This window comes from Myotis davidii, unplaced genomic scaffold, assembly GCF_000327345.1.
Source record: "Myotis davidii unplaced genomic scaffold, ASM32734v1 scaffold26, whole genome shotgun sequence".
Classification (NCBI taxonomy): domain Eukaryota; kingdom Metazoa; phylum Chordata; class Mammalia; order Chiroptera; family Vespertilionidae; genus Myotis; species Myotis davidii.
This window is the reverse complement of record NW_006299245.1, coordinates 6013880-6041251: the sequence shown is the minus strand read 5'-3', so window position 1 is coordinate 6041251 and position 27372 is coordinate 6013880. Positions and strand designations below refer to the sequence as shown.

Below are 27372 nucleotides of genomic sequence, written 5' to 3'. Positions count from 1 at the left end.
GACTGAAAGGTCGTAGGTTTGATTCCTGTCAAGGGCACATGTCCATTTTGCACATGCTGGGTTTGCCAGCTCAATTTCCTGTGTGGGGCATGCAGGAGGCAGCCAGACAATGATTCTCTCTCATCATTGATGTTTCTATCTCTCTCTGCCTCTCCCTTCATCTCTTAATCAATAAAAAATATATTTAAAATATATATATATAAAAGAAACAAGAAAAATATCAAATAAATTATCTAAAGCTACAACTAAAAGAACTAGAAAGAGAACAAGAAAAACCCAGAATAAATAGAAGGAAGGAAATAATAAAGATCAGAGTAGAAATAAATGTCATAGAAACTAAAAACAAAAACAACAACTACAACAAAAAACACACCATGAAATATCAATGAAATCAAGAGCTAGTTATTTGAAAAGATATACCAGATTTATAACCCTTTATTCAGATTCATCAAGAAAGGGAGAAGACCCAAATATGTAAGTAAAATCAGAAATGAAAGAGGTGAAATAACAACTGACACCACAGAAATATAAGGGATTGTTAGAAAATACTACAAACAACTCTTTGCCAACAAATTGGACAATCTGGGAAAAATGGACAAATTCCTCAAAACATACAATGTTCCAAAACTCAATCAGGAAGAATCAGAAAACCTAAATAGAGGGATAACAACTAATAAAATTGAAACAGTAATCAAAAAACTCCCAGCAAACAAAAGTCTTGGACTGGATGGTTTCTCAAGTGAATTTTACCAAACATTTAAAGTAGAACTAACACCAATTCTCAAACTATTCCAAAAAATTCAAGAGGAAGGAAGATTTCCAAGCTATTTTTAGGAGGCCAGCATTATTCTAATTCCAAAACCAGACAAAGACACTACAAAGAAAGAAAATTACAGGCCAATATCTTTGATGAATATAGATGCTAAAATCCTCAACAAAAATTAGCAAATCAGATTCAGCAATACATTAAAAAGATCATACAATATGACCAAGTGCAAGAGATGCAATTCCAGGGATACGAGCTGTTAGAATGTTCAAAAACCAATAAATGTGATACATCACATAAACTAAATGAAGGATGAAAATCACATGATCAATTAACACAGGAAAAACATCCGACAAAATCCAGCACCCATTTTTTATAAAAACACTCATCAAAGTGGGAATAGTGGCCATACATAATAAAAGCCACAGATGACAAACCTACAGCCAATGGGCAAAAACTAAGTGTTTCCTTTAACAGGAACAAGAAAATAAGAATGTCCACTTCTACTCTTTCTTTTAAAATAGTGAATGGTGAAGTTAAGATTGTAATAAGAAAATGAACCTTTTCTAAAAGTGAAGCCTTATTTTATATTGAAAACACATTTTAATCCCATTAAATTCCAGATTTTAATTTTAAATATTTAATACAGTTTGTGTATATAGGTAGTAAATTAAATATATTAGAATATCACTTCAATATTTGATCACTTCCATTGACATAGGCTAATATTATCTGTCATTATAAAATTTAAATTATAGAGTAAAATTAATTATACAGCATTATAAGACTTTCACAAAAAATAGAAGGAATTCAAATTTATGAAAGCATTGATATAAATACTAAAACACTATGCTAATTAATCAATACACTAAATTCATATTTTAGCTCTATGAACCATATTTTTAATGTTATTTAGTTATATCTAATATATAATTTTTCATATATGTCCTTTAGTACTATTGAGGATTTTAAAAATTTGTTTTAAATACACATTTTTATCTATATATCTTTTACCTTTCTATGAATCTGTGATTAAAACATACCTTCAAAGTAACCAAGTCTCTTGGGTGGTAGCTTCTTTGGTGGTTGTGTAGCAGAAACTTTATTTTTATTGTTTTTGAATAATGCTAGGCGCACTGTGGCATCTGGACAAAATTGGAAGGTAAGAAAGAAGGTCAGCCATAGATCATTCCTTCTCTGAAATAGCTATATATTTTTTATGATAATATTAAAATGATACCTTCTCTATAAAACTATGTGAAAATGATATTATTTTTTAAAGACTCATAATATGAAAAGGTAATCAGCTTGACAACCACTAATGAAATTGAAGCTGTAATCAACACTCCAGCAAAGAAAAGTCTTGGACTGGATGGCCTCACAAGTGAATTTTACCAAACATTCAAAGAACTTACACCAATCCTCTTCAAACTATTCAAAAAAATTCAAGAAGAAGGAAGATTTCCAAGCTACTATTGGTTATCTGATTAAACACATAGCTACTATTTAATACAAAAAGCAGAAACACTAATAATGTGAACGAATTTTACATCTAAAATTTCCAGTTATGGCATCATCCTTTTATTTGGGGAGTTGCTTCACTGTTTATTATTTTAGCTCCTTATTTAAATTCCTAATATTTCTGCTGCAATAAAGTACAATTTCCATAAATACATAATAGGTAAAAGCTATTATTTTAGGAAATATCAAATACCCTATTTTTTATCCTCTAAACTATGATCAACTGGACTAGATGAGATGAACGGAAGATAACTAATGGGATGAAGAACAGATATAAAATGATTATTAATTTTACAGATAAACTAATAGTTTCTTTATTGCTCTAATTTATTGTATTTTACATAACAAAAATGTAAAAATCCTATATATTTTTATACCCAAGATAATTCTAAATCTAGTAACTTTATAAGATAAATAGGATAATTGTAAACATAGGGCCCTATATATTTCTTTTTATTTGAATGAATGGTTCTATAGAATGTAAAATTGGGGATTTGGTAAGTTAAAATAAGACAAAAGATTTTTGCTTGTTGATAAACTGTAAGAAAAGAAAAATATAGTAAGTAATAGGAAATAGAATAAAGAGTGGAAATTTTTACATTAAAGTAGGTTAACTTAGTTGTACACCTGAAACTAATAAAATAGTGTATGTCAATTATATAGGGTGTCCCAAAATTCACGCAAGATTTGCAATTCAATTCAATTGAATAAAAACAAATAATATATTGTAGGTTAGCATTAAACCACAATTTAGTTCAATGTACATTTCTTAGTAACTCACATCATCTTGCGGGGGTTGGAGAAGGCAATGGGGAAAAAAGGGACATATGTAATTCTTTCAACAATAAAGATTTATTTAAAAAATAATCTTTGATTAATACCTAGTATAATAGAATTAAATATACTAGGTGGAAAAATAAGATTTTAAACATTATAAACCCCCAAATACATATCTTCATGAAAAGCTAAGACAGCATGTGTTTTGGAGTATAAATCTGAAAAACAGTATCGTCAGAGTTATTCTCTAGCATGAGCAAACTGAAGGTTTCCACTATTCCTCTAATAACAATTTATCTTTAATAAGCATAATTTATATACTTCACAGATATTATATTTCATAATATTAGGGAAAAATTGGTCAATATTTGGGCACATCATAATTATTAGTGACATGAATTATTATGAGTTGGGTTCTTTATATATTCAATAAAAACCATCAAAAAGAACAATAAAAATCCCTGCATGTATATGTTAAAATATATTTAATAGAATGAGTATTATATATCATTTAAGTTATTTACAGAAAAACATAATGGCATGCCAAAGGAGCATTAACGTTCAGGCAGACAGATTACCATGGGCTTACATACCTGTAATGACACCTTATTATAACCTGCTGATCTTTCCTCAGATTGTTCTGATTGTCTTGCCTTTCCATTTGAATATGTATTTTCTCAGGCAAAGGCATTACAATTCAACAGACCTGGGTTGGATTCAAGCTCAAACTTACACTAATTCTATGACTGGTAAAAATGCTCTCACCCTCTGCCTCCTCTGTCCAATAGAAAAAATTTTGGTTTTGAAGTATTACTGTGAGATTTAATGAGATCATGTGTGTAAAGCATCAAAACTTGTGTCTATATAAGTGTAGGTGCTCAACTAATGTAAGCATATAATAACAACATAAGTAATAATAATATTTCCAATTTTTATATTCTTTTAAACGATGAATCCTTCATATAATAAGGTGGGATATATTGAAAAAAGTTTGATGGATCTATAATTGATTTCATTTTATTCAACATAGCACATAGAATAAAACCTATTGATCTTTCATAAGTACTTTGGCACTCCCTTGGGCAAATAACAATTTTTTCTGTGACTTGATTTCTTCATATGTAAGATATAGATAACAATAACACTTTCCTCACACTATTATCAAGATTAAATAAGCGAATATACACAAAATATTTAACAGTTGTCTAGCTCTATTTACTTAGTAAGATAATTTTATTCATCAAAAGCACATAAAGAGTGCTACATTTTTAGTATTTTATTTCAAAATATTCTTATTTTACCATCTTAAATTGATTTAAAACAAATTAATTCAAATTTCAAAGGGATAATAATAAAGAAAAAGATAGTAATTCTGGGCGGGGGAAAAATCACTTAATTGTGATAGTTCCTGGAAATACCACTGTGAACAAGACACTATTCTTACCCTCAAAAATTACATAATCGGTAAAAAAGCTTAGACAAAGGATATTGCAAAGAGTACAGCTTTAACATCTTGCATTGTAAAGTCGGGTTTATACATTTAAATTGATTCTTCTGATATCATCAATAGCATGTCTTTCCTTTTTTTTAAGTCTTTATAGCTCCCAGTATGACTTGCCCAGTATCTAGGAAATAGGTTTTAATATATCTTAATAAAATATTTAAAGAAACCCATAAGTAAACTGAGTTTCTAGTTTGCATGTGGCATTGTGCTTGAAACTTTATCTCCATTATCTCATTTAAACAACATAATTTTATTTAGACATTAGAATATACTAAAAATCATTTCCTTCCCTGTGGAATCCCATTTTAGTTTCTATATCTTGACCTTAGCTCATTGATTATCCTCACTAACTTCATACTGAAAATCTGGTTATTATCTATTTTCTTTATGTGCCAAGAACAATAGTGTTGTAAAATAAGTTTTATGTTAAGACTGAAAGACTAACTATATTTCATCATCTTATAAGGAGTACTATTTACTAATTTAAATTTGCCTTCCCAAATATAAATATGCACTTAAATGACTATACTACCCTCCACATACAATCATACACATAATCAAAGTCAAATGTATTTAGTGACTTTTATCTAACTTATTTCTGATTTTATTAACAGTTATTTATTGAACATCTACCATACACCAGGCAGGGTATTAGGTTCTGGGTATTCAGTGTGGAACAAATAGAGTTTTGGCATCAAGGACATTATTATTTAAATGCGTTTTATCATCATTTTGTGGATATAAGAAAGTAATATTTGATAAAATTCTTATGAATTTGTTGAAAATCACTGAGGCAAACAAAACATATCAATAAACTTCGTTTTACCACAGTTTTGTCTATACTATTCCCCTTTCATACTTCCCCTTTAACATTTATTAGTTGCCTTATCATTTTACAACCTGATCTCTTTGCTATAGCCGATGAGCTGCTTAAATATTAAAAAAATTAGCCTGTCTTATTTTCTAGCAAGCTTAATTCCTGGCTATAACTAAATGTTATCAACACAGTCTCAAGCTATTTTCTTTATTGAAATAAAATCACTAACTATTGGAATGCTTAGCATGTACTTAACACTGTACTAGGTGTTACAAATAGATGCAAAATGATACTTATCCCTACTTGTGGCTCTATATTTATAACTAAACTAGAGGCCCGATGCACAAAATTCGTGCAAGAGTAGGCCTCCCTTCACCTGGCTGCCGGCAACGGCTTTCCTCTGCCACCTGGGACCCGGGCTTCTCTCTGGCCCCCGGTTTCATCCAGAAGGATGTCCGGAATGACATCTGGTCTAATTAGCATATTACCCTTTTATTATTATAGATTAACTTTGTTTGCTCCAGCCTGCTCTTTCTTTTCTCTAATTATAAAATTCAAAATGCATAAGCATGATAAATGTTGGAAAACATTATGTCTTCAGCCTTATGTCCATAGCCCTTAAGCTTCTTACCATCTGTTCTTCAACAAAATCCCTATGCCCAGGACTCAACCTCTCTGAGGAGTGGTCCATGTCAAAGCTAGTCACTCACTCTCTTTCCCCACTTGGCTCATCTCACTCTTGCTACCAATTATACAAACTACCTTTAGGTTATTGACCCTCATCTATATTAAGAAAAGGGTAATATGATAATTAGACTGGTAGACCTTACAGGAGACCTTCCAGAACATCCTTCTGGACAAAGCCATGGCGGAGGGGCTCAGGCAGAGGCTGGCCGGGGGCGGGGGGTCAGTTGGGGGCAAGAAGGCCAGCGGGGGAAGGCAATTGGGGAGTGATCAGGCTGGCAAGGGGCGAGGCTATCAGGCCAGCATGCAGAGTGGTTAGGGGTGATCAGGCAGGCAGGCAGGTGAGCAGTTAGGAGCCAGCAGTCCCAGATTGCAAGAGGGATGTCCGACTGCTGGTTTAGGCCTGATTCCCCAGGATGTCCGACTGCCGGTTTAGGCCCAATCTCTGGAGGATTGGGCCTAAACCGGCAGTCAGACATCCCCTGGGGGTCTCAGATTGTAGAGGGTGCCGGCAGGGCTGTGGGACACCCCCCCCATGCATGAATTTCATGCACCAGGCCACTAGTGTATTCAATAAACCAGCAACTCTCACCTTGCACATAATGTGTTTGACTACAGTACCAAACTCTAAAGTTCCCTAGGTATCTGTTAGTTTCCAGGGCAGATCACCACATGCTGACATTCTGTGCATAAGGCAACAGTAAAATCAAAAACACAAACATAAAAAACCCCCACAAAAACAAGACTAGTCATAACTGGTTTGTGCTTATATCCATCATGAGGGAAATATCAACGACTTCCTAGGAATAACAATAATCAGGACCCAAACCCAAACTGAGTAAAGACAATCATGGTAACTTCTCACAATTTTGTATGTTCTCCTGTGGCTTCCCGTCAATCTCCCTGGCCCTGCCCCTCCTCCTCCTGCTTCTACTCTTTAAAGCAAATGGGCTCATTTATCACAATAGAATTCATCAATACTGAGTCTCCCCTGATGGCTGCCCACACTGTGTGTTTCCTCTGCCCCTTGCTTCTTCATTAATCAGTGTTCTCAGTGGTATTATTACTCTACCTGCAACTTTCTTTAAATAATTGACCCCATGCCTTTTGCCCTATTCTCACTCTCATCATAAATCAAATATTATTGTCTCATATATCCCTTGGCTAATAAATATATGTAAAAGATATAAAAAATGTATTATTAAGTGCTTGCTAAGAGCAACTTGCTCTAAGGTTTTTCATAGCAGAAAGTTGAATTAAAGCTTCCATACTCCATGCATTTATGCTTCACCTCCTTGAAAAATATGGCTGTGTTAGATTTAGGATGTAACTGGTTCGATTTAATAAAGGTTCCTATTCTCTGAAGCCCCACCTGCCACCGTCCCTACCCCCACAAGAGCTGGTTAGTCTCCAGTAGTTTTAAGGAAAATGTTGCCCTCTGGTGGCTTGAAAATTTCAAGTTGTCCATATAAGATATATCTCCATTTATATTTGAAAAGTATTAGTAAATTTTTAAGTTCCATCAGAATTTAAATATTTAAAATATTATTTTAAGTTTTTAGTGAGTAGAATTTTTAAATTATGGTCATTATTTTCATCATAGTCAAATAAATAAATAGCATATCACAGACTAATTAAATTTTAAAACGGAAAAAGTACTAGAAAATGCTTTAGTCTATAAAGAAGAAGACCCAATAACAGTGTTAAATAATTTGCTCACAGATACAAAATGACGTAAGTGATATATCATCAATCTGGTAGAATTTTAAAGCATTATAGTGGAGAAGGGCCCACTGATACTCTTTTTCTCTGTTAATCTTACTTTGAATATTTCTATGATGTGTATCTGTTGTGAGGGAGGAGTAGAGAAACAGAAGGAGGAGAATTTATGGTTATCGTTAGGTTTTACATTTTAGAACTCAATTTTTAAAAGGCCTTTTATTTCATCAATCTAATAGTATTTTGATAAAACAAAAACTTAACAGGTAGATACAGAACCTCACACAGTAATAAGAATGCAATTGGTTTTATAGTCATGTAATTAGAGTAAAAATCCCAATAAAAATTACACAACTGCCATTTTGGATTTTTACCTAACAGGCCATGCTTAATGACCATTATTAAAATGTTAAATTTAAGATGTAGTTGTTAACTTGGATGTCTAATTGTACTTTTTTGTTTGTTACCCTACCATGCCCCCTTGTGACAGATAAAAAGAGGTTTAATTTTTGCCTGATAATAATTATGTCTAATCTTTGGCCATTAAAGCAATTATTTTGATGTATAAGCATATATTCTTTATTCAAACTTTTGCTAAAACATATTATTTACTATGCTCAACCTAAAAAACAATTGCTCAGTTATAAGAATTAGTAAGAAAAATCTATACATATCTCCAGAGACTGAGTCTAACAGAATAGACTTTTCCTTAGCTTCAGTATCAGAAACCATGCAAATACTTTTTAAAATAAATATTGAGCATAAAATAGTAATTGTTTAACATTGGTTGAATCAGTTCTTAAGCCACTTCTGACATTTGAACTTGCCACAGGAGTTTCAGAAACTTTTATTATTATCAAAATAGCTCATGTTACAGTACTAGAAATATGTTTGCAATTAATTTTAATATTTTAAAACTGACAAACTTTTAGTACATAACAAAAATACTAGTTATCTCAAAAATAAAAAAAAATTAAGATATCACCAATATAACATCAGAAAAGGAAAGTTGAACATTTGTGAATATAAAAATGAATTACCAGTACATTATCAATGGCTAGTAAGTACTATGCCAATACATATCAGTTATTCTTTGAAAACTAACAGTATTTTGGCTATTTTTATTTGTTTTTCTTTTCATTAAATATATATTATATATGCTACTTAGAATTATACTATTGAACTAATAATAAATAATAATACATAGAAAAATAATAAAGATAAAATTAACCTTTTGAATGCTTCTTTGTATGCTTAAGTCTATGATTTCATAAGTAAATATGTACAAACTTATGACTAAATGCAAATATATATGCAATTTGCAAGTTATAGATATAAAGTCATAATAACCTGCTATTTCCCTCCCTGCCACCTATTAACTATTCCACATAGTAAGTAATTATGCTAACATGATTAAAGTTATCCAAAGAACAACAGATTTAAATAGGCTGATAAGTGGGATGGAAGAAAAGATGCTTTTCTATAACTAATGTGGATTTTCTTTTCCCAAGTTCTACATAATTATGAAAGATACATATCATTGTGCTTTTTTTCCAAATTATCAAGTTCATTGCTAATGTGAACAGTTCATGGGTCTGATGAATTTACATAAATAGTATATTGACTAAATATGCAATTTAAAAACACACAAAGGAATAAGCACGTGAAGCAGATGCTTTTTAAAATCAACTTCTGCCAAAATAAACCTGCTCAGTAATAAGTTACAGAATAATTTTTTTAGTGCACAATAGATAAAAGAATCAATAGCAAAGTAGATAAGAAACAGAAAAAAGTAAAAATAACATTTAAGAGCATAACAAATAATTTACTGTAATAACAATTTTATTGGAATTATTATCGCAGAAATACTCATATTTGCATTTCATTTCTGTTCTTATTAAATACAATTCAGTAAAAATATTTTAAAAGAATGTATATTCCATGTCAAACACACAGTTATTATTCAAAGAGCATTGAATACCCACCTAATTTTTTCCTTAATTTCTTCGATTTCATTTTCTGTGCTCTCTTCAGCATTTGCTGAGCAGTAGAAATATCCTTAAAGCCCCTATTAAGAGGTTAAAATTAATAAGGACAAAACAAATATACAGGCAATATTTATATAAACATATGCATATAAACATACATATCTGAATTATATTGTCTTAAAGCAAATTTGAATTTCCATTTAAGAATGTGAAATTTAACAGATACATAGTTTCTTCAAAACTAATAAAGGTATTTTTGAAATCTTGAAAAATATCTGCCTTGGACATTTAGGAGTCTTTCAATTTTATAAATCTTTAATATTTTAGTGTAAAGTAGACCACATACCATTCTTCTGAAATTTTTTCTTCTTTTTCAGATTTTAGCAAACTCTTTCTGCTGGTCTTTGATTCAGGTGCCTGGGATAAAGTGCTACTTTCTGATCTGGCAATAGAAAAAACACACACAACTGAATCAACACAAGTATATCAGCACTTTTTTAAACTACAAGCTATTTATGTTGCCTCAAACTTGAAAATAAAATCCATTTAAGTTACAGAAAAGCTTTATCTTGAAAAGCAATAAATGTCTGCCATTAATTTAAAATGTTTACATTGCAATTACTTGAAGCATATTTCAATCGTTTTGTGGAAAGAAATGCAGCACCAGAATTTTTATTCTAATCTTTATCTCAACCTATATAGTAGTATTTAAAAGTTTACTTGTTTACAATAATTACATTATTTTACTGACACAAGTTTTGTAGTTTCTTGAATGAATCTACTACTTTACATATTTATATTACCTTGAAAACTCCATAAAATAACTGTATGTTTGCACTAAATGTTGCTCCATCTTCTAAACAAGTAAAGTTGCTCCTATTTTCATGCTTTTGCAAAGAATGTAATATTCTTCTTAAGTATGTCATTTGTGGGTAATCCAAGAAGTGATTTGGCTTACCTGCCATTCAACTGTGTGTGTTCCGATGAAAGCAAATTTTCTTTCTCATTACATAGCCATGCTTGAGCTGGACGACTTGGTAAATTAAGTGAAGTATCATCATTGTTTAAGGTTCCAGAAAACTTATCAGGAAAAAAATGTACATAAATATAAAATAAATTGAAAAATTCTGGCATTCATATTGTATTATTTTACATGTAGCAGAGAGCAAGTAGCCTCCTAAGGAAAATGTATAAAAATTGATCATTATAATAAAATGAAGTTTATGTAATAAAGATATAAGCATTCTTTGTTGTAGTGATGAGGAATACTCTTTTTGGTATAGCTTGCATATACAAAATGATTAATTGCAAAGATCTTTAAAAATCTCAGGAAACAAAAACTTCAAAGATTATCAAATAAATAACAGATATTGCAGTACATTGACCTCTGGCTGAGAATCTTCAGCTGTTGCCCTGTTAATGCATATTTTTATATTTTAAAAGTGCTTTCAACTAGTGATTTTAGTCTACTGCCAAATATGCAGCTGAACTGCATCATTTTTTTTTTTTTGCTACTGTGAAATAAAGTGTTGAAAGAAATCCAAAATAAAGAAAAAAATTAGGAGCAAATGAAAGAACGGCTACATGAATAATTACATCTGGGGATGAGGAGGAAGTCAGAGGCTTCTAAAAGTAATTGTGTTTTTCAAGTCAATAAATTGTATTATTAATCACTGCGAAACAGCACAACCCTAAGAAATGAGCACAGATCGAGCACTAAGAGGTTTCCATGACATGTTACCTTTGGCCAGTGCAGCTGGTTTGGTAGAAGCTGTGTTTGTGAAGGGAAGCAGGCGGGATCTAAAGCTCGCCATTCTTTCTCTAAGGCAGCCTGCACGAATAATAGCATGAATGTACATCGTTTAGCTTGCATAACTTTTACAAAGAATTTCTAAGTTGTCTTATATACTACTAAAGTTAAGAAAACATATCAGAATTTTTATTTACAGGAAAATTTGCTACTTGTTATTGTGAGATGTTATGCATCTGCTTAATGCAATCATTCTAAAAAATGGATTAAGATTTTTTTTTAATCCCCACTGGAATAAAGTGAGAACTCGAGTACTCAAGTGCTCTAACAGTGAGAGGTGCAGACTGCTCAGTGTATTTAACCGTTTGATAACTATGACTCTGAGACAACGCTAGATGTAACTGAGGGAAATAATCGATTAGTTATTTATAATATAAATTATAATATCTTCCATTAAACCTCACTATTGAAAATGTATAGTAGTTTAACACATTAGTATCCATTTTTCTATAAACACAATAAGATAGCTTTTATTTAATATTTTTCCAAAATTTCACAAATTTTTTGAATAGATGAAAAAATAATTTTATGTCAATATAAGAAACACAGTACTTAATATTGTATTCTCTCATTTAAGTGTTTGAAGTAAAAAAAGATACATTTAAATTTCGAAAGCTCCCATTTTAAATCCCTTTACTTTTACCTTAGAATATATTTCATTTATGTAATTTACAAATTTATCTTTCTATAATGAGACTATACTAGTTATGCTAGTTTGTATAACTTCGGACATAATTACCCAAATTTTATTTGCTTGGATGATCTAATCTGATTTAGAATAAACTTCCATGGCTCTACAATGTTTTTAGAATCTTTATTTTTAAAAAAGATGATCAGAATACCAATAAACTTGTTTCTTAAAGGTTCTAAAATGATTAAACATATTTATGTTTTTTAAAGGTTCTAAAATGATTAAACATATTAAACATATTTATTTAAAAACTAGCATTATTATGTTCTGGGGAGATGGGAGTGCAATTTTCAATTTATACATTTGCAAAATTTATTGACCATTGCTTGAAAGACCATTGGGAAGGCAACACTAAGATATCCTAACTACAGGCTAGCATTGCAATGAAAGACTTTCACTTTCATAGCATTTAGTCTTAGGAAGCCTAATCAAATTTATATTTTTTTAATATCTATGCAAATAGGACACCTTTCATTAGTGTTAAACAGATACTTTGTCCAATTCCTTCAAGGCAGAGATCACTGACGTGTATATCACAGTTTGATCCTAGTTAGATCTGGTTTAAGAATGCTATTTGATGCAAAGGTGCAAACAGGTTTCTGGGCTCAGAAATTTAAATTATTTCTTTTGTATGACAAATAAAGGCAAATCCAGATATAGCTCAAGAAAGATCAAGACCTACAGCATATCAGCTACGATCAAATTAGTGTTTTTAGTCTGGTGAGAACAGAGAAGATGTGACGATGTAGAGACAATATTATAAAAGGCAATGTTCCAGAGGATTCTGGGAAGATGGCGGAGTAGGAGGCACCAGGAACCTGTCTCCCAACTAATGTAACTATGTTGGGATTCTGGAGTCTATGGAAGGCTTGTAACTTCGAGGGGAAAATTGATGGTAAATTGAGGTTAATTTTGGTCAATTTCAGCACTCACCACAGTAGCAGCTATCTATCTTCCATCCCCAACCCTGAGGCAGGCAGCTGCTCATGTGTTTCTGAAGCAGCTTGCACACAGGTGTAGGGGTCAGGGAAGACAATGAGGACTCTGTCCTCCAAATATTGGGGATCTGTTCTCTAATGGTTGATTATTGCTTCTGACCACAGAGGTGCAAAGAGCTTTTGTTGTTGCACCTGCTCTATTGTTGCAAGCCCTGCCCTGCCAGCTAAATGATTTCCAGGGGATTTCAAGGGCTGGTGTCCCCCCTGCATCTTCATTTTTCCCCCTTTTCCTCTTTTGGGAGCCAGACATTAAAGGCTAGGAAATTCGTTAAAATTTTTCTAGAAGACGAAAGCATTAATATAAAATGTTAAAGAAAATTTTAGTAATTATGTAATCATAATCAAATAATGTTACCAAGACATTATAATGATTTATATGAGTTCAAACATTAATATTAAGTCTATTTGGCAGTACCTAGAATGTTGAGGGGAAAATATCTCAAAATGTTAGGGAGGAATTGGCCAATATTATAAATATACTACTGTTTTAAAAATGTATATCAATAGATCATGATCACCACTGGATATTTATATAAATGCCAGTTATGGCTTAAGAAAACCTTCTGTTCAGTTATTTTATAGCTCACAACTGAGGATCTGGAAAGGTTTCTGGTTACTAAAATACTATTATCAAATTTATATACTGAAAATGAACTTGAATTTAGATAAATCTGTAACCCTATTTTCACAATTGATCATTTGATTAGATATACATATACTATGTGGCTTTTGATCAGAGAAGGAATCATTATTCTATAATCCAACTTTGAGAGACTAGACTATAAGGCTATCAGAAAGAGAAGCTGCAAGTAATACACATGTTTATTTGTATATTAATATACAATTTTTTTCATGCAATCCAGTGCAGTCACTAAGATCAAACTTGTCCTAAGTATCAGGTCAATTAGAGTTAAACAAGTCCTAGAAATTCTAAAAGCCATGATTTGATTTTTTTCCCTACTCCCTTCATGACCCGCCACCCTGCCCCAACACTTTACTCTTCTTCAGTCCAAGTTGACTCTTGCTATCCCCCCAAAAATTATTTCTAATATTTCATGATAACTTCTGTTGCATCTCAAAATCCTTAGTTTGGAAACTTAGCTCATTCTGAATCCTAAATCTCATTTTCTAAACCCTCTTCATCATCAATGGAAAAGTTTATATTATTGGAGATTTCTGTTATATATTCCATTTTCACTAAAACAAATATGTCACTTTTCTTTTGCCTTTTCCTTTGCCTATACTTTGGGTTTTGTTTGTTTGTTTATTAGCTCTCAATGTACTATAATATGTAATACTCTCTAAAGTAAATTTGAGATAGGGATCCAAATATGAATTCCAGAGCTAAAAGTTACCTCATATAATGCATGTTATATCCTCCTCGAACATTATCCCTGCATTCTTATTGAATGTGACTTTGGTCTTAGACAAACAAACAAAACAAACACACACACACACACACACACAATCCAAATTTGACTGTTGTGGTTTTTGTTTTTGTATTTATGATATATTAGATTTCCTCTTCTTCTCTGGGTTTAGGGACTCATAAGAGGATTGGTTGTTTAAATTTAAAGACAACTTTATTTGTTCTTTATATGTTGGCTTCTGAAGAGCATATGTAAATGACAAAATTAAACTATGTTAAATTAAGTCAACAACTAAAAATATCAACTAAAATTTACTTTACAACTTAAAGGGTGCAAAAAGAAGTGCCAATGTAGATCACTATGCCACATCAGACCTAATACACCTATTATTTTATTTTATTTTAATATATCCACTGAGCCAAACCAGTCAGGGCTACACCTATTATTTTAGATATTTATTATGTTGTTATATACATTTCATGACAGAGTGGCAATATTTTCAACAAAAGGAGATTTAGACCTAGGTTCATGAAGACATCTGCTAAAATAATTCATTTTATAAGGTGATACGTTGAGTATTCAAGGACTAAGAAAATGTCTTACTCATCAGTGTTTCAGAGGATCATTATAAGTAGTATATAGTCGGTGCTCAATGTTGGGAGACAACTCTTCATGGGTCTCCCACATTTCTGCATGTCTTATTACAGGTTTTTTTTTTTCTCCCAGACTGTATTTTCAAAAATCTTTGTATAGCTAACAGGCTGGGAGGATAAGAGATATCTTTTTTTTTTCTTTTTTTTTTTTCTTTCACCATACCTTAGAGGAACCTAACTTAGTGTTACCCAGACTCATGGGGTGTTTGGCACATTGATTCAACTGATGGATTTGTACATGGTTCATAGTAGAGGACAGAGCTAAAGTTATCTCTTGGGCAGGGTCTTTTATAATGTTGTTTTGCTTCTATGTAGACTAGAAATTGACCTGTTACATGTTTTACTTTTCCATCCCTAATGCCATAGGGGATTATCCCAATAAGGGAAAATTGCAGGCAGAGAAGTGCTAGTATGATAAACTCTTATGACCAATGGGTCAGGATTTAGTGTGAGCATCTCTACCTTCTATGTCCAAAGCTTTCACTATATAGATGAGATCCTGTAGGTTGTATGAGAATTATAAAGGGTGTCCCAAAATTCACACAAGATTTGAATTTTGCATGAGCATTAACAACAACAAAAAATAAAAGCCTAATTTTACTTGGTTTATTGAATCAGATTCTAATATCTGTTGCACTTTGATTTCAATCCCTTCAATTTGATAAGCATTACCAAGTACCAGTTATGGCCCAGGAGCAGGCACAATGAAGACCAATAAAGACCACAGCTTTGTGGATGTGCCAGCAAAGCTGTGGAGGCCATTTACCTGATGTGCTATTCCATACATAACCCTATACTGTATCCTTTATGAATCAATAAAAAATTATAATTTTTAATTATAAGCCTGTGATTTCTATCAAAATTACTTCTTGCGTGAATTTTGGGACACCCTTTATATCAATTTTTAAACATCCTGTTTCAATGGTCCTGATTATGGTGAGTAGTATCACACACATTTGTATTCAGGGGCTGGCTGACAGATCTGAAAAAAATTCTGGGGCCTGAATTCTGAAGCCTGTTTATCAGTAGGCTCTGGGAACTCACCTATGTGGGAAAATGTACACTGCTCAGTCTCTCCAGTAGCCAGGGAAAAACTCCTGTCTATTCAGCTGTTTACCACAAAAAAGGAGGCCCAACATCATATCAGACCCTTTCAGTAATGCAGATAATAGAAGTCTCTCTGAATGGTGATTTGGCTATTTGGAACCTCTGTCCTCCAACTGGAAGCATCCTTGTGGTTTTGGGTTTGTGGCCCTTCTCACCCAGATGCCAGGCATATTTATATTGAAATCAGCTATTGCCATCCTACTGGACTATTTTAGAAACTAAGTGATTGACCCATTGAGGCCTTGTGACTGTCTGGCTTGATGTTCTCAGTTTGAGAAGTCAGATTCTATCACCAACAAGGTATGACAGTCCCCAAAGCCACACTCGTTAGAGTGGCTCCAGTGGCATCTCAGCTTTACATGAAAAAGTGGAAGTCATACCTCTCAGGAAAACGTTGTCCCCACTTCATGGCCTAATCCGAAGCTGCTGCCTTGGAGGAACCTCGGTTCACTCTGGTTCCCCTGAATGCTTTGGCCTGGGTCAGGGATGGTTCAGCTAGGCTGAAACTCAACTGGATCTTGAGCTGCAGCCAATGGCCTCAGAGTTTGCTCTGCCATGTGGAAAACTATGGACTTGCTGACTAAAGGCACTCTGGGGCCCACACACCAGGGAACAAACCACAGCTGCACCTGATTACCAAGCAGAACCATTCTGATTACTCATGTGGATGTCCATGGTAAGGCCTGTTCTCCATGAGACAAGTAGAATCATATCACTAATTGGGCCTGATTCTGTTTCTGAGGCAAGCCTTCCGGTGCTTGCCATACTTGTGACTTCTGCAAAACTTACTTAATTGTTTTACGGTGGAGGAGGTCCCATTCCGTGGGTCCTTGTCTCTGCCTGCTCTTGGAAAATTGACCACACACAGTACACCTTCAATACCTTACCTTTGTTTATACCTTTTCAGATGATCTATCAGCTGATGGTGGCCATATATCTGTGACCCTTGAAACTTGTCTTCATAATTTCTCAATTTCTAGACCATTGGAGTCTGACAGTTGTGTGTGTTTTATTACAAAATCCACTCAACAAGGAGCTAATAGTGGGACTCTACCCACTCACACTTCCTTTTGTCCATGCAATTTAATAAAGTAGTTTGATCAGTTAACTGGGGATCAGCAAGGATTAACCATTACAGCTACTTCCTAAGTAATAATTAGGAAAAATGCATGGCGGGTTTTGACAGCTCAGGATTCTATCCTGGTCACTCCTGTGCAAAATGCTTAGTTATTTTCCCCAATAGCAAGTCTCAGGCCAGCATTATTGCCATATCTTCATGGTGAGGCCTGGCCAAAGGGCGCTTAGGATAAGTTACATGGTTAAGTTTTATAAAAATGCACCCTTTCCTCTAGTTCCCCACCCTGCCAGATGGAAGGCCTAACTGTAGTGGAGAATAATTAGAAAAAGGATACAATTATAGCTAAACAAAATGGAAACTGAAATTTTGAGGAGATAGATGGAAAACAACCTCTCAGAACCATTGGAGGGAAGACCTTATATTCTGAGAGGTATAGGGAAGGAAGAGAAATTAACAAACTTTTTTTTTCCTTCAGAACTATCCCAGAAGCCTTTATCCACAAGAAAAATGTTCCTAAATGGCTGCAAGCACCTTAAATTTAACCTATTGCTGAGTCTGCCCTCCCTTTCCAGGAGGTTGTGGAACACAACTTGGTAATCATCTCCCTTACGTTTGCTGGGAAGTCTATCTGACAATAGGCGACAGCCTGAGAGCAGGAATAGAGTGAGAATCCTGCAGCTCCCATATACACAATCTCTGAATGTTTTCTCCACCCCCATTCTCAGTCATCCCACAGACTGGACAAATGCCACCTGGAAGGTGTCCTGCTCGCAAATTACCTTCGAATGTTTCAGGAAACAACACTATGGCCCTGGAAAGTATTCAAGTCAGCCTCACCTCACTGGCCAGGGTTGTTTTAGATGGCAGAACTACATGAAACTTCTTCATCAAAAGCCAAGAAGGAGTCTGTAATATCTAATACTTGCAGCTGTGCCTGGATTAAAGCTTCAATCTAGTGGGAAGGTAAATACAGAACCTTAAAGGTAAAACCACTTGGGCTATTAATAGTAACCTTAATTGCATCATGAGGATAACCAAATGGTTTTCGTCCTAGACTCTGTCAGATTATTTAGAGTGGCCACAGGAGTGCATACTTATGGGAAACTTTGCCATGTAGAATAAAGGGGTAGATATTGTTAGGAGACAATTTTCCGCTGGGCTCTGACAATTATGCATGATTTATGGCAGCTTTTATTCTGGACTTTCTTTTCAAAGATGTTAATATAGCTAACAGATTTGAAAAATGGAGATATCCTTTTAGTGTTTCCCTCTGGGGAAGTCAACATTGTTTGATATAATAAAGATACTGACACTCTGGAACCTAAAATGATCAACATCACTAATAATCAGAGAAATTCAAATTAAAATCACAATGAGATATCATCTCACACCTATCACAATGGCTATCATGAATGAATCAACAAACAACAAGTGCTGGTGAGGATGTGGAGAACGGAACCCTAGTACCCTGCTGGTGGGAATGCAAAGTGGTGCAACCACTATGGAAAACAGTATGAAGGTTCCTCAAGGAATTAAAAATGGAACTTCCATTTGACCCAGAGATCCCACTTCTGGGAATATATCCTAAATACCATGAAACATCATTCAGAAAGGATATATCACCCCTATATTCATAGCAGCATTATTTACAATAGCTAAGATTTGGAAACAGACCAAGTGCCCATCAGGAGATGAGTGGATAAAAAGCTGTGGTACATCTACACAATGGAATACTAGGCTGCTGTAAAAGAGAAGGGTCTCTTACCCTTTGAGACAGTGTGGATGGACCTGCTAAGTGAAATACATAGATCAGAGAAAGAAATATAGCATGATCTCACTTATTTGTGGAATCTGATGAAAAAAATTAATTGACCAACAAAATAAGACCCTAGGCATGAAGGCATGGAACAAACTGACATATCTTGTGGGGGAGAAGGGGGTGGGGGATGAGAAGAGATAGACCAAAGAACTTATATATTTATATTCATAGCCCATGGACACAGACAATAGTGTGATGAAAGCCTGCAAGGGGGGGGGGGCAGTGCTGGGTGAATGGGGGACAAAAGGGAGATAGAGGATATCTGTAATACTGTGAACAATAAAAATATATATTTTAAAAAATAAATACAAATAATATAGTATATATAAATTAGTTTATTCTAGAATACAAGGATTAATGTTTGAAAAATCAATGGTATATGCATAAAAAGTATTTGATAAAATCCAAATCATATATAAAATCATCATGATCATAATCATGATAAACATATTAACCATTTGGAAAGGTAAGAAGATGCTATGGAAGGTAACTTCCTTAATCAATTCAAGAACCTACATTAACAAATACTTTTGGTAGTATGGTAGTATGTTGAAAGCTTTCACCTTGATTTGAGGAGTTAAAAAAAGATGTCTGCTCATATTCAACAATTTACTGGAGGTAGTAGTCAGGACAACAAGGCAAGAAAAATAAACTCAAGGCATAAGAATTAGAAAAAAAAAAAGAAATAAAATTGTCATTCTTCTGAGATGACTTATTGTGTATACAGAATATTCAAAATACTTGAGAGATAAACTACCAAAATTAATAAGTGATTTCAACAAAGTGGCAAAATATAAGGTTAATATGCAAAAATAAATATAATATCAGAAAACATCAACTACCTAGGAAAAAAAATCTAACCAAAAATGTACAAGACCACTACAAGAGCATTGTGCACAAAAACCTTAATTGGCCTAAATATATGGTGGAATATTCTGTGTTCATGGATTTCAAAATGTAATATTCTAAAAGATATCAGGTCTCCCACATTAGTTTATAGATTCACTGCAACCTAAGACAAAAATCCTAATATTATTTTGTGCAAATTCACAGGATGATTCCAAAATTTGTTCAGAAATGAAAAGGGTCAATAGAGCAGTAGTAGCACTTTCTTGAAGAGAAAGAACAAAATTGGAACTTTTTTATAAGACTAAATATCAAAACTTATTATAAAGTATATAGTAATTAATGATGTAAGGATAAACAATATAACAATGAGAAAAATTAAGAGAACCCCCACACACAGTTACCTGAGTTTAAACAAAGCTTCTACTGCAATCCATTTTGAAAAGTATGGTCTGTATAACAAATGGTTTTAAGTCAATGAGATAACCAAATGTGTGTGTATGGTAGGGAGGGGATCTCGACCCTTTTCTCACACTACTCACAAAAATTACTTCCAGATGAATCATAGACTTAAATTCTGAAAGTTAAGATCATAAAGTTTCTATAATATGATCTGGGAGTAGGCAAAGATTTCTTATATGTTAAAAAAACTTTTGTTTTTAACTTAAAACTAGAAACAGTCTTTTCATCAAAATGAACCATAAGAGAAAAAAAATAAGCATCAGAATTTAGAAGGGATATTTGCAAAGAAAAGGAGAGTAGTATTCAGAATATATAAAGAACTTCTACAAATCAGTAAGAAAAAAGTATACAACCTAACTGTAAAATACCCTAACTCTTGATCATATCACAAATGTGGATAACTAAATGGCCAGAGAGCATATGAAAAGGTACTCAACATTATTAATTAGGAGAAAATTTCAAATTAAAACAATAAGATACAATGACAAAACTTACTGGAATAGGGGAAAAAGTCATGAAAATATAAACTGTTGGTGAGGATAAGGCTAGTCTAAAATTCTAATATTTGGCTTATAGAGCTACAAATTAATACAATCACTTTGGAATAATGTTAGGCACGATCTACTAAACATGGGTAAAGACTATGATCCAGAAATTCTATTCCTAAAACAAATGTGAATATACATATCAAAAGATATGTAAAAGAATGTTCATAGCACCTTTAGCCATAATAGGTAATACTAGAAATAATTCAACAATAACTAATCTTTCAATAGTAGAACAGAGTTTTGGAAAGTGGTATATTCAAATAATGGATTATTTGAATATAATCCATTGTGGTATATTCAAAAGAGTGGAATTTATACAGCTGCATTCAACCAGGTAGCTCAATCTCACAGACATAATACCATGTGAAAGAAGAGCACATACGGTACGGCTCCACTTATAGAAAGTTCAAAAATAGGCAAAACTAACCTATGGTAAAGGAGGTATGAATACTACAGAGGCAGGAGGAAGTCTTTTGGGCATGTCTATACATTCTTTATCTTAATCCGACTGGTGGTTATGCCGGTGTTAACTATCTAAAGAGGAGGGAACAGAATGAGCAAAACTAAGCATGTAAAAGGCAAGTGCTATAGAGAGTAAAAGTGTGCTCAACTTGGTTGGAACGTATGGAAGCCACAGGGGAGACGTGGTAAGTATGTCTGTACAGCTTGCTACCTTTTTGTGGAGTGCATGAATAACAATTTAAGGAGGTTATTCTCATTTTTTCTAGGGAACAAAGGAAAAAAAAGGTTGTTTAATAAGGAATAATTGATACAATGCGTAAATCTGGTTGTATCCCAGAACTCTTGTCAATATTCTATAGCCACGTTTACACACTGTAGGGTAAATTAAGATGTTAAGAAATTAGAAGAATACTTCTTCAAGTGTTATTTTAAAAAATTGTAACAGTGTTCAGAGGTTATAAACTTCAGAAACTGGTTTAGCTCCAAAATAGTACACTAAAAATATTGTACGATCAGTATTTCTATGTTATAGTTGTTACTTACTTCATCAAATTTAAAATCCTCTAAATCTATTTCTTCATATTCTTCTTCAGATTCTTCATTCTTAATAGCCTCTAGAGCTGTTGTCAGTTTCTTTCGCAAAAGAAAGCCCTTCCAAACTGCCTAAACAAAAATTTAAAGCATGTTATACAAGGTTATAGATCAAACTCCAAACCAGATTCTCTGTATTATCCCATTAGGAAGATAAAACATCTTAGACCTTAGTTTAATGGCTCAGTAATCTGTTTTTTGAACTTTATGTGACACTTAAAACTGCAAGATAAATTAAACAACTGCATGTGTCTAAAGTTTTGAATCTCAGGAGACCTTCCTTGTGGTCAGCAGAAAAGAATCTTTAAAACTCCCTCAATGGCACATGTAGGTCAACCAATCAATTATCTGATAATTCCTCCAGGACCCATTCTAAACTAAGAAGAAAGAGATACGAAGGAAAACTAATTTTGCTAATTTTTAAATGATTATATATAAAATAAACTAACACATATTGAGGAAAATGTCACCATACATAAATGGCCATATTAGAGAAATAGTATCCTGGACCATAACAATTAACTAATTCTTCCTTAAAATAAACTAAGCGTAAAAGTAATAGAACTAAAACCATTTAGATTCCCCAATAACCTTGGAGTAGGGTAAACTTCCCTAACTGTAACTCTAAGATCACTTCAGCTTTTTATTTAATAATGAGTATCTTTATATACTGCTGGGAAGTATGCTCCCAGATACATTACATATTATAGATATAAGTATAAAGAACAAGATAGACAGAGTGGGATGTTTTTGCTCTTCCTATTTGAAATATTTTTCACAGATAAATGCATGTTACCATTAATCTATGAAAGACTGTGTATAAATATATAATAAATGTATCCAAATATATATTTAAATATATCCATAAATTGTATAAATATAATATGTTTAATAATTGTATGTAAATATATATTTAAATATACCTATATATTTAAATATACATGTATATGTGATTTCTAATATTTAAAAAGTAAAAGTAGCCGGGACCGGTTTGGCTCAGTGGATAGAGTGTCAGCCTGCGGACTGAAAGGTCCCAGGAAAATCAATAAAATATATTTTAAAAAAGAAAGTAAAAGTATATATTATAAGATAGTTATAAAAATATTAACATATAGAGGCAGAAAACAGGGTGGAAGTTACAGCAATAGAAGCTAGACTTCTGTGACTATACCTTGCTTAGATTTGACTTTGGAACTGTGCGCATACTTAGGATAATTATAAAACAAATAAATATGAAAAAAGAAATTCCTAAAAAATATACAAATATGCAGGTATAACCACACAGAAGTAATTTAAAGTGACTTTAAAATAAATTTATTTAATTATATCTCTAGTAATATATACTCAAAAGACACATTTAACTATCAAAGATACTTTAAATATGTTTTCCGTAAGGGTAATGATAATGATATATTGATATCGTTATTCTGAAAAATACATATATTGAGAAGTGGAATTTACAAACACACAACAGATACACCATATCTGACAGCAGAAGTCACTCACAAATTCAGCAGCAACCAGCCTAAGCACCCAAAACACAACCTCTACAATTAGCCAAGACTTGGTCAATGACTGATATTAAGAAATAATTAGCAGTTTTTAGGTTAGTAATATATTGTAGTTAAATTTAAACTAATAGATCTTATAGAAATTTATACTTATATATTTACAAAAGGAATGGTAAGATCTGATTTTTTTTTCAAATAATCTAGTGATGAGGCAGGAAAGGTGGATTGGTTATAAAAGAGTTGGCTATAGAAGATAGCAAGGTCAGGTACCGACATAGAGAAAAGAAGGTATAAAGGAAATTGTTTAATCCAGGTCTTCAATGACAAAGATTCATTCACTGTGGCTCACAATGGATCCAGCCTAACTCATTAGGGAATGAGATCAGTAGGGAAAGAACATTTACAAAGCTCCAGACTATAATACATAGCATGTGTTTTTCTGGTGTGAGACATATAGATATCTTTTTCATGAGTGTGCATCAGGAACTCAAGCCCCAGACATCTCTATTTAGTTTATGAAAAATAATGGTAATATAAGTATGGAATAAGTAATATTTAGATTCTTATTTGTTTCTGTCAAGGTCTCAATTTTTCAAGTAATCAATCTATGATTGATTCATTTTTATTTCATACATTCAAGTCAATTCCCTGCCTGGACAACTATATCTAGTCTAACTGTGCTATGGCTTCTTATTATTCCAGTAATATGAAATTCTACATTGTTTTTATTTTCACTGCCCATTATACCAAGAATTCCATTCTCTTACATATTTACACTGAGCATTATATATTTCTCAAAGTGTATCTTACATACTAGTACTTTTTTAGAATAGGCTAAGTGCTATAATAAAAATATATAGTAGCTCAGAAAAAAACAGTTATTCATTTCTTGACCATATAACAAACACTGAGAGACTATACAACACAATGGGACACCACTTTAGCATAGAGCAGTGGTTCTCAACTTTCTGGCCCTTTAAATACAGTTCCTCATGTTGTGACCCAACCATAAAATTATTTTTGTTGCTACTTCATAACTGTAATGTTGCTACTGTTATGAATCATAATGTAAATATCTGATATGCAGGATGATCTTAGGCGATCCCTGTGAAAGGGTCGTTCAACCGCCAAAGGGGTCGCGACTCACAGGTTGAGAACCACTGACATAGAGTGATTCAGATATCCAGGCTTTGCAGACTACAATCTCAACAGACAGCTTCCAAATATACAAAAGACAGCTTCCAAAGATACCTCAGAGGCTGTCTTCATTTCAGCCAACAAGAAAGGGAAAAGGATATGGAGGAATGTCTGTGGGAGGTTTTATGGGACAGTGGAAGTGGTGGAAATATCTTTCACTGGAAATATGTTCTATCGACAGGAAAGGGGCAATACTAAAGTGTAAGGGAAACTGGCTGTATGCTAGGAAGAAGAGGAGAAGGGGAGTTTTGGTAAGCAGAGAGTGGTCATACATCATTCATGAAATCTTCATTTTGCTCTAAAGCCCAGGATGTTGCTACTGTACCATGCTCTGCTCTCCAGGATGATTAGGCAGCCTAGAATTTATATTTTAAAGTGAATGGTTTTCAAAACTAGATGATGGTACTCGAGAGAAAATAGAGTTGAGATGACTTTAATGATTTTAAGTACCACGATATACAACAAAAGAGACATGTTCTAAGTTACAAAGAAAGGCTAAATTTTGCTTACTTTTGTAAGCAAAAGAAGCTTGGACAATTCACAACCAGGAAGGGCAGAGGATGCCTGGAGAATAGTAGGAACAAGGATCTGGGCTGGAGAGGGACATATGACCACCAGGCTGAGTGGGTGAGGAGGAAGATGCACTGCACCAAAGCCATGTCCCTTGGGGACAGACATAACATCCGACTGTAGAATGAAAGTCCACAGGGCTGCTGGCAGCCAGGGAATCTAGATCTAAGACCAGAGCTGCTAAAGGCTGCATCCAGAAAGGCAGCCTGAAAAGTGGCTGGAGCAGCATGGTGCCGGCTGGAGAGAAACCAGAGGTTTCATGGTTGTTTTGCCTTTCTTTTGTCTTTGCTTTTATTCACTAAATCCAGTTCATAGGACTTTTCAACTGCAAATACTCACCTGAGACTTCCATGCAGGGAGAACGGCACAGATTTGTAGATCCTAAGGAGAGGCTGTGGAGGGAAGCAGGGCAGGGAGATATGGCCAGGATCCTGCATGGGACATTCTTAACCTTGCAAACCTAAGCAGCTATTTTTCTCCTGAAAAGCCAGCCCCTCCCAGTAGCCTCAAGCCAAGTAATACAGCCTGCCACACCCTGCCTGCATTTTGAGCTACAAAGGAAAGAAAGGATCTGAAGAGCCTCAGAGAGCCTTCAGTGACTAGGTTGGAAGAGGGGCCTTTCACCCCACTATTCTGGGTACCAGACTGATAAAAACTCCAGGTTGCCAGCCAACCCCACTGGTCTCCATACAAGGATCTCTGACCAACCAAGGCCAGAGTAATATTTTGGGCCACTTGCAGAGGAATAGCTCTGAGTCAGGGAAGAAACACCTCATTCCCAGAAAGCCAAACAGCACCACCCCCACCTAAAGGCCTGTCATAAACAGATGCTTGAGCGATTAAGACTGACAGTTGGCCTACAGGAAAAGCACGCAGATTGGTCCTGCCTGCTTGAAGTCAAGGCCTGTGGAGACAGACACAAACAGAGGGGTGGTGGATCGCTTGGAACCTCAACATGGTACTAAACACCAAAAACAGTGTCTGACAGTGGTCAGCACCTAAGTACCTAACAGGAAGCCCAGAATTGGCAGACAGAACAGAAGAGTGGGGTCCTAAGCCAGCTCCCATGGGGCATTAAAAGTCAGATGAAGCAAATAACACTTCACTTTTTTTTTTCAATCTTTCATTTTTATTAAATACTTTATATATATCAAAAAGCAATATCAAGGTGTTCTACATTTGTATAAACAATCATGATAACATTGGAAATTGTAAAGAACCCTAACCGAAGAAAATATATACTTGAGTACTTACAACGCTAAGCTAAGCACAGTGATCTTTTTTATCTTTTATTTAAAAATATTTTTAATATTATCTTTTCTTTATTCTATTTTTATTTTTATTTTTATTTTTTCATTTTATCTTATTTTTTTTTCTTTTTTTTTCATGTTTTTCTTCTTCACTTCTCCCTTTTTCATCCTGTTTTTTTTTCTGCTCCTGTCACTGCTTAGCTTTTCTCTTCCCTTTCTTTTTACCCCTTGTCAAAAATTGATCTTCTTTATCTGATTTATTGATGTATTATTACTATATAGCCTCTGTTGGTATAGTCATATGTCTAATTTCCTCTTCCATACTCCTACTCCATGCCCCCCTTCTCTTTTTTCTTTCTTCGCTAGGCATTTTTTTCTCTCCCTCTCCTCTCTTGCTCTTTTCTTCTCCTAATTTGTTCATTAGTTTTACTTACTAAATTCAAGCCTATCTGCTATCTCCTCTACACTCCTTTTCAATCAATCAATCAATTAATCAATCAATATTTATTTTTATTTTTTAACTTTATTTTTTCTTCTTATCCACTCATTATCTTTTTACCTCTTCTATACTAAACTGTGGCCCTTTCCATAGTCATCAAATTCCTTAACCTTATTTTCTTTATAGCTCTACCT

General features: G+C 33.6%; 1 protein-coding gene across 1 annotated transcript in view; it reads right to left on the bottom strand.

Annotated features, from left to right (window-relative positions):
- LRRIQ1 (leucine-rich repeats and IQ motif containing 1) overlaps window positions 1-27372 on the bottom strand; it is a 231251-nt gene that overhangs the window by 66636 nt on the left and 137243 nt on the right. Inside the window, exons 17-22 of the mRNA XM_015571113.1 lie at window positions 22164-22283; window positions 11518-11607; window positions 10735-10856; window positions 10123-10218; window positions 9774-9856; window positions 1810-1911 (exon numbers count right to left, since the gene is read on the bottom strand). Of these exons, the coding sequence (XP_015426599.1) occupies window positions 1810-1911; window positions 9774-9856; window positions 10123-10218; window positions 10735-10856; window positions 11518-11607; window positions 22164-22283 (613 nt within the window). The remainder of the gene's footprint in view (window positions 1-1809; window positions 1912-9773; window positions 9857-10122; window positions 10219-10734; window positions 10857-11517; window positions 11608-22163; window positions 22284-27372) is intronic.